This window comes from Phytophthora ramorum (assembly GCF_020800215.1).
Source record: "Phytophthora ramorum isolate Pr-102 chromosome Unknown Phyram_PR-102_s0008, whole genome shotgun sequence".
NCBI lineage: Eukaryota > Oomycota > Peronosporomycetes > Peronosporales > Peronosporaceae > Phytophthora > Phytophthora ramorum.
Window position 1 is genome coordinate 70,554 of NW_027150654.1, and position 8,630 is coordinate 79,183.

The 8,630-nt window shown below is 53.1% G+C and overlaps 2 protein-coding genes across 2 annotated transcripts; one reads left to right on the top strand and one right to left on the bottom strand.

Moving 5' to 3' along the window:
* Window positions 1–6,265, top strand: KRP23_9086 (uncharacterized protein; the record flags this gene model as incomplete). Its single annotated transcript, XM_067894604.1, has 2 exons — window positions 1–252; window positions 6,116–6,265. 2 exons carry the CDS (start codon window positions 1–3, stop codon window positions 6,263–6,265), a joined length of 402 nt encoding a protein of 133 aa, XP_067742262.1.
* A 357-nt stretch (window positions 6,266–6,622) lies between these two features.
* KRP23_9087 (uncharacterized protein) lies at window positions 6,623–7,131 on the bottom strand (the record flags this gene model as incomplete). The annotated part of the gene is made up of 2 exons (XM_067894605.1): window positions 6,623–6,907; window positions 6,970–7,131. The coding sequence occupies 2 exons, from the start codon at window positions 7,129–7,131 to the stop codon at window positions 6,623–6,625; spliced, it is 447 nt and encodes a 148-aa protein (XP_067742263.1).
* Window positions 7,132–8,630: the final 1,499 nt, after the last annotated feature.

Genomic DNA, 8,630 nt, shown 5'->3' on the forward strand with positions numbered 1-8,630 from the left:
ATGCCAGCGAAGAAGCGCAAGTCGACGAACCAAGTGCGGAGGGAGGAGGCAGAGGCGCTTAGGGAGCAGATTCGGGCGCTGCAGGACCAGGTGCAAGAGCTCAACGCTCGGGCGGAGGCGGCGGCAATGACTCCGAGTGACCATTTGCATCTGCTGCGGCGCTCGCTGCGCACGAAGAATGCACTGCAAGAGTTAATTCACGACCAAAAACTGGTCCTGGCCGGCGCTCAGTCCGAGCTCATAGACTATCAGGTGCACCACCAACGCTTGTGTCACGGGTGGAAGCGGTGGACACCGTCTTGAGCACGATGCCAACTAGCTACCGTATGTGTCAACAGTAGAGCTGTCGCCATAGTTAAGCTTACCATCAGAAAACGTTTGTTTCTGGATTAGTTCACCTTTTTGGAACAGCATACGAGATGATCCAAATTATATATTTTCCTCTGGAACAACAGAGGGCCGAGTTGTTCCACTAAGATCTAATAGTAATAAGGTGTGCTGTATTGGGTTACTGAGCTCTGCCGAGCTCGAACTCTAATAACCATTCCTGGTAGTCGTGTACATCCAACCAGGTCCTACCAGCTGTCGTCCCTATCACTGGCCTCACTCGTTCTCTCTTATCCACTCTCCTCCCACCCCCTTATATCCACTTCCATGAGTGATATCACTCCTCGTAACAGCCCTTGCTCATCCCCGCCTTCCACTGTTGCCTGCATCGAACTCGCCCTTGCATTCATCGCCGTGTTAGCCAGTCAATTCACCATCTTGTTAAATTGACGGTAATGGTGACCCAACTTTGTACTCGACAACTATCTGTAAATAGCAACGCCAGTCTGTACCGTTTCTTGACCTAGGGTGACGTCGTTGCGCCATCATGTTCATTATTAGCGTCCTGTTACCGACAATGTGAATTCCACCCCAATTCTTCCTCACTGCGTAAGCCAGCAATATGTACAGTCCCTCAAATTCCGCTACGTTGTTGGTCTTTGTTGACCGTCCAAGAAAGCCGTTCCACGTCGTCTACGACACTAGCGTCTTCGCCATCGGGTGTGCGCTCATGCAGTTTGACAATGCAGGTCGTGAGCTATCAATCGCGACAGATGAAGCCGGCCGAACGCAACTATTCCAAATAAAAACTCCTTACGATGCGTTACGCTCTGATCAAATTCAGAGTGTACCTGCTCGGAGAACAGAGGTTCGTGGTGTACACAAATCACGCATCGTATCACTGTGGGCAGCGATAAAGTCCCCACATTTGTTCCAACGCATGATACGATGGTTGTCGTTATTCGCTGAGTGCAACATCGTCGTGCACTATAAGCCCGACAAGAACAACATCCTCGCCGACGCTCTGTCTCGGCGTCCAGACTGTGATCCACGTGCGATGCGGGGTCGTCAAGTGATTGACGACGACGAGGATGACGAAGATCACTGCGCGATGTGCTTTGCATCAGGTGTCAACCTGATGAACGTGACTCCAGAAATGCCGTTACGCGAACAGATCGTCGTTGCGAACAACAACGACGCGGTATATGCCGCCATCCTCGCGCATCCCCCCCCCAGTGATAAAACACTTGGCGTGCTATCGAACAACACGTACATTCAAGTCAACTGATATCAACTCGACGGCAATCCGCTGACGTTCAACACCGATCGGCTCGATGCTCCCCGCATCGTCATCCCGAACAACGATGCCCTGTGCGCTCGGATCATCCACGAGTTCCAAGACAGCCCTATCGGTGGTCACTTGGGCCGCGGAAAATCTTTCGCAGCAATGTCCCTCGACTCCTGTTGGCCCCACATGTACAAGTGGGTGCGCAAGTGAGTCCGTATTTGCGAGATTTGCCAGCGCGTGAAGCCGTCAAAGTCGTCGCAGGTTTCCCTGCGAGCCCTACCGATTGCAACTGAGGCGTGACGCTCAGTGTTGATAGACTTCATCTTCGGGCTTCCGCCTAATGTGAATGGTCGAATTGGTGTATTGTGTTCGTTGATAGGTTCAGCAAGATGGCCCAACTCATTCCGGTGTCCGACATGATCACCGCGGCTGAGTCCGTGGTGCATTTCGTTAATGCGGCCTTTCGACACCACGGCTTATCCGAATCGATCACCTCTGACCGCAATCCTCAGTTCACATCGGCGGTCTGGTCGAGCCTCTTCCAGCTTCTGGAAACGAAGCTGCTCATGTCAACGGCGACGCATCTGGAGAAGGATGGACAGACGGAGCGGGTCAACCGAGTCTTCGAAGATGTCCTTCGAAGCTACGCGACCTCGTTCACGAGTTGGAGCTCCTTCTTGCCACCTGCCGAGTTTGCGCTGAACAACACGGAACACGCGTCGCCGGGGCTGACCCCTTTTTCGTGAATATCGCGCGGCACCCGCGCGTTCCCGCCCTCCTCGCGTGGGCCACCCCACGACGCCTCGTGGCTCCACTCTGGGTGGGGAAGGAAATGACTTTGCTGGTAGTACGATCATAGACACACCGGTTCCGATACCGATACCGGTATTACTAGTGATGAGCACGGATGGCACACCCCACCAGCTCACTCGGCGGATGCAGCTCACAAGTCCGTGAAGCTGAATGTGATCACCCGCTCGAAACAGATCCTTGCGACGTCGAACAGTGCGGCATCTCCGCTCGCAGATTGGGCTGCGCACACGTTGATCAACCCTGGTCACGCTACCAATCCTGTCGTAGCTAACTACACGCCGAAGACTCCGGCGCGTCCAGTCGACGATGCAGCCATCTCTGAGTTCGTGCTGCAGCGAGAATCGGTCGCCCTACTTGTATGAGATGCACTGCAAGAAGCAGTGGACAAGTAGAAGGAGAACGACAAGTGTGAGAGCAAGAATGTGGCTACATGTATACAAGAGATCGCGCGCTCCTGTTGGCAGACGGCATTCGCTCTTGGGCTGCAACAAATCTTGGTGCGAACAAACTCGCACTGCGCTTTATTGGCTATGAAAGTAATCAGTGATGCCTACACATTGGACATACCATCATCGCTACGGTTATACCCGACGTTCTACGTCGGGTGACTGAAGCAGTACCACCCAGTTACAATCCCGTCGGCCTCGGAGCACCCGCCGGTGCAGCATGAACAGGACGTCCCTCCCGACGAGCGCACCTCACCATAGAGCCATCCGCCCGCTCACACGGGCGTGCTGACGTCTACGATGCCTCGAACACGCGCCTCTCTAGCTCCCGCGTCCGCTGCAGCAGTCCCACACTCGTCTGGCGAGCAGCCGCGGCTGCCCCCGACGATCCCGCTCCCCAGCTTCCTCAGCATCAAGATGAGTGTCTCGCGCCCAATTCACGCCTCGTCCACTTCATCCTGGGCGACCAGGGCGTGAGGTCTATCGCCGCGAAGTTTCCCCGCCGATTTTTGACTCAGCTGGTGATATCTGCTGGATTGTGGACCATATCGTGGAGCACGAGGATCCATCTCGTACGTATGCCCATACCCGTACTAGTACGCGCTCCAAACACGCGGTTCCGGGCGCGTGACGTTATCGAGTCCGCTGGCTCGGATTTCCTCTGAACGAAGATACGTGGGAACCTCGTGCCGCTCCTCCGGGGCGTCCCGGATGATGTCCGCGAATACGAGAACGCCATCGTGAACGACACCGCAGCCGGTCCTGCGGTGAATGAGAATGCGAGCGCTGACGTACACGTGTCCGGGGTGGCGGAGGATACGGCGGAGTATTCCTGTGGTGTACGACGCCGCGATTAGTAGACTGGACCACCTCAGAGAGCGTGTGCTCAGCGACCTGACGGAGCCATTCTTCCTCGGATAAACACTAGGAACTCTCGAACGAAGTGCAGCTTTCGGGCACGTGGACGTAATAATCATGGTCGGATTCCCAGGCGTTATTGCTCACTTGTGTTCAACGTTCTCTGAGGGAGTGCTCGCCGACATACTCCTCGCGACTGGCGAGCCAGTCGACGAAGTTACTGGTCATGCACACCATGACTGTTGTAGCACATCGTACGAAACACTCGTCAGCGACTTCCCTCGTAGCGCGGAATCGATGAAAGTAGCCCGGTATCCCCTCCAGGGATCCTGGAGACTCCGCTCCGGACAAGTCTTACAACTACCAAGGCTTGAGCTCCTGGTCCATCACGCATACCCGCTGGGTGATCCCGAGTGGTGTATCCTGTTCGTCGCCGCTGGTTTTGTTCGCGCCGTCTCCGCTGCTGAATTACTCGCGCGTGTGCCATCCACAGTAGTCCCCGCGCTCGTGTCTATCTGCTGCTCCATCATGTCTCCGATAGCGCAATTCTGATTGCGCTCCTGCAGTTCGCAAGGGCTGCTGCTCGTCTCCGTTGAGATCATCCCGTTGGCGTCGCGTTCCCGCCGTTTCCCAGTTTTCTTTTCTTTCAGTTGTCTTTTGCTCGCACTCACGGAGCGTGAGTGCAACCTTAAGAGAGAGAGAGAGAGAGAGCGGCGGGGGGGGGGGGGGGGGGGGGGGGGGAGGGGGGTGAACGCTTTCATCCACGCCTCCTCTGTTGTGTCACCGACCCCTGCTACATGTCCTAGATAGCGCGTACTGTCTCTGGCTTCCACCTCGCCTCCGTAGCTTGCACCATCCCCTCCGTCATACTCGTACGTGATTAGCCAAAACAAAATGTGAAGGGCACTCGTGATGTCACCGAATCACAATCCACCAGCAGCTCACACGTCGGTAAAAGTCGCTGTTAAGTGCCGCCATCAAATCCACGAGCGGACACATGGATGACCGACATTGAAGGCGTGTTAAGAGTACCATCCTTGAGAATACAATGCAAGGCCCCCGAGTCAACTACCATTTGTCAGCAATATAGACCGTCATGATGAAAGGGGCGCTGGGACCAACCGAAACCGTCGAAAGTTCCATGTTCTCAATCGACGATGTCTCGGTGGTTATAGGAGATTCTTGATTAGCAGGCTCGACAGACACTCCACTAACATCCACCGAGTCAACCCATTTTCCTGTCCTTGTCTTCGGTGCTGCCCGTTCTACGCGGGAAGTTGGCAATGCGATATCCGCTCTCTTTGCAATCGAAACAGAGATTACGTTCGTGACAAGCGTTCTTACCGACCTGACGGCTGTCAACTACTGACACGTCCATCGACGTCGGTCCATCTGGCACCCGCGCCTACAGAGAGCCACGGATCATAGGAGGCGAACTCGTGTTGCGACCACGGTCGCCCGAGGAGTGCGTGCGCTCGTTGGCCTGCGCACCAGCAATGACATCGGCCAGCGTAACACAGCGTAGATACATGACTTCTTTCATGGTCTCAGATTTCAGGCCCTCACAAAAATGGTTCACCTGGTCAAGAGGATGCATGCCGTGGATTTAAGCAATAAGACGGCGGAAATCTGTCACGTAGTCGTCCACGGAGCTAGACTGCTTGTATCGACGGAGTCCTGCACGTAGGCGAAATTGCTGATCAGGCGGTACGAACTCTGCCGTCAAGGCTGCCTGTAACTCATCGATATTGTGGTAGGCCACATACTCTACCATCACCTTCGCGTGATACCATGACGCGGTGCCGTCACGGAAGTTGGTCGCGAGCATAGCCACGACACATGGACCGTTCTGGGTGCTCGTGAAGTCAAGCCACTTCCTTTACATGAAGAGCTTGGCTCGAAAGATAAACTCGTCAACAGACTCATTCGGGCGGTCATTGTACGTCGGCATGCTCACGCCCTCAACCTTGTGCTCACATTGCACCTGGTCCGCCTGCATCTGTTGCTGGACTTGCTGCTGATACCCTAGAAGGTAAGACTGAAAATCTTGGTATATCTGAGCATTCTGCTGGCTCAGACTCGTTGCGATGTGTTCAATGCTTGCATGAACTGATTTGGTTGGACGACACCAGCCTGGTGCTCCATAGTATCGTCAGTCATCGCAAATGTCGAAGTTGATGTTGAAGTTCGCGGATTGGTCGAAATTCAGCAAACGGGCTTGCTCGCTCAGGCGGTCGGACTCTGGGTAGTTAGCTACGCAGATTGCGGGCTTCCACTCAACTTTAGCAACAGTGTGTTGCTCTTTGGCTACTCGGTGGCCGCGAATCTCGGGGACATCGCGTGACCACAATCGTACATTGTGTTCTTTCTCACAGTGTGGCAGGGTTTCTATAGCAAGGAAGACCTGTCGTCAACGTCGCTTGCATTCGGCGGGGTCATGCTGATCATCAATAGACTGCAGACTGTCACCAACACGTACAACAACCTCGTGCTGGTGCGCATGACTACGAGCATGGACGAGGGACGCATGTAGGCGCACCATTTCGCCTTGTAGACATGCTCAAGGTTGACCACAAGTGTCAACAGGGACGAGATGAAGTTCAATGTCTATTACTACATACTCTAGTAGTAGCTTGTAATTGTACACTGCTTTCTACCCGATGATCAAGTATACTATTCGAGCTCCGCAAAAACTTGTTTGTCATTGCTGGAGTCACGATTGTCGTTTCTTGGTGTCTTTGTGGTACTGCCGCCGAGCGCTTTCGCCCATGGATTTTCGCTGATCAATGTCAATGCCGTTGGGTAGGTGATCCACTGTGTCCTTGGAGCTGAAGTAGGCTACCATACCAGGCACGTTCTTGAGTCCGTCGTACATCTCCTTGGTCAGCGCCTACAGCAGTAGCAGCCTCGAGTTCAGGTACTTTGTGTGTGCCATCGTGTCCTCACAGTAGCCGTTGTTCCGCACGCCCGATGACAGGAACAAGTCCACATCGGGACACTTGCGCCGCTTCAGCAGCAGGTCCGGGTCGTTCTCGTGGATCAGTGTGGCCAGGTTGTGCTCCTCGTCGTCCTGATTGGGCCCTAGCGCTCCAAACTGCCACGGGACGATTGCGTTCTTGTGCGCAATGCACGCGCCGTGCAGAAAACTCAAGTGGAACAAGTCGTCGGGCGTCACCTGCTCACTGGTATTGGCGCTGGTGGAGTTCCGGAGCTGCAGCAGCTTGTCCAGCGTGACACCTCGGCCTGCTGCCCCTTGCGGCCACTAGAGGTGACGGTGGGCAGCGCCCGGTGCTGCAGCAATTGCTGCGAGTGCTCAGAGTCGTTGGACACGGCGGTGGGCGCTGCTAGCCGCAGTTTCGGGTGGAAATCGAGCGTCGAGGCCGCGAGCGCCAGCGCCATGAGTCGCCCGTTATATCAGCACAGCGCACGATCTCTTGTGCTTGATGTATAATTGCATCATCTCGTTGAGATGAAAGGAGCAGAACACCTCGGCTTCTGCCCTGCTTGGCGAATTCCGGAATGATCAATGAGGAGCATTTTCACGTGCATGATTTTTTTTTTTTTTTATGTAGCATCGTATGGGAATGTATAGGATCGGTAAATATGTTGACACGCTCATGGTCGCCGGCGTTTTGTAAGTGCGTACGACTCCCGTGCGCGCAGTGAAGGTCGTCTACGCCTACTTGATTGACGAAGGACCTCGTTGTTTTCGTTGTCGTGGGGTGGTTCCAATCGTGGTGCGCTCGATGACTGCCTAATTAAGAGCCCATCACTACTGTTGCCCACAGAAATGGACGAGACAGTTGGATTGACCAACATGTTTTGGGGGGAACTGCTTCTACATACACCGGCTGTGTCCCAGCTGGCTCCATGGTCGTGGATTGAATGCAGACAACAATAGTGAAATCCGTACCCCCACTGAATTATATCCGTCATACAAAGTAGACGGGACAACTGGACAAAACAATCCGTACCCTTAAGGGATTTGCGATTTATGATTGGTAAAAAAGAATGTATTTTTATTCTATACTTGGACAACATGATATCTCGGAATAGCTTTTTCAAAACTACGAACAACATTGTGCTCGCTAATGTCTTTCCATGCTAAAATGGTGCGCTTGACCGCAGCAAGTCTCTTTTGCTGCGCGGTGCGCGCAACCATTAATGTTTTCAGACAGCCACCCAGCTGTCAGCTTCCTCTTGAGCGGACCCATAACCCCAACATCAAAAGGCTGACAGACGGATGTGCTGTTTGGTGGAACAGGACGCACAAGTGCTGAGGCAGCCTCCGCTACCACATTCTGCCCTCCTTCCGACACATGGGAGTCGAAGTTATCGAGAAGGAGGACAGAAGGAGATTCTATTTCAAATTTAAACAAACTTTCAATATAAAACTCCCAAACAGTTGCGTCCATCCATCCATTTTCTTGGACCGTGTAAACGTTTCCTTCTGGATACATTGACAACTCATTTGTCTCCACAGATCCGCCAGGCATCCCTCGCAGAACAAAAACTATTGGCAGTTTTTTTTCTTCCGAAATCGTAAAAATAATTTAGTTTCAGTATGCCATAAAGTGAAAATAAATAAATAAAATAAACGTTCGTCAACCCGAATTGTGAGGACAGCTGTCAGGCTTCCAGAATTCTTCTGCACGTGCTTCACTTTTGCAGATCCACTTCTCCCCTTGAGGGCCCAAATTTTGTGGGGTGGAGTGTCGAAATAAATGGTTGTTTCGTCGACATTGTAGATAGCATTCCTTGGAAAATGGCTGTATTCATCCCAAAACTTGACCGCAAATTGTAAATGCATCCGCTGCAATGAAGAATCATTTTGCTTGGCATGCTGTGGCTTTTGCGTTGAAAACCCGTGTCTAAACAAAAGTTAATAAACCAAATTT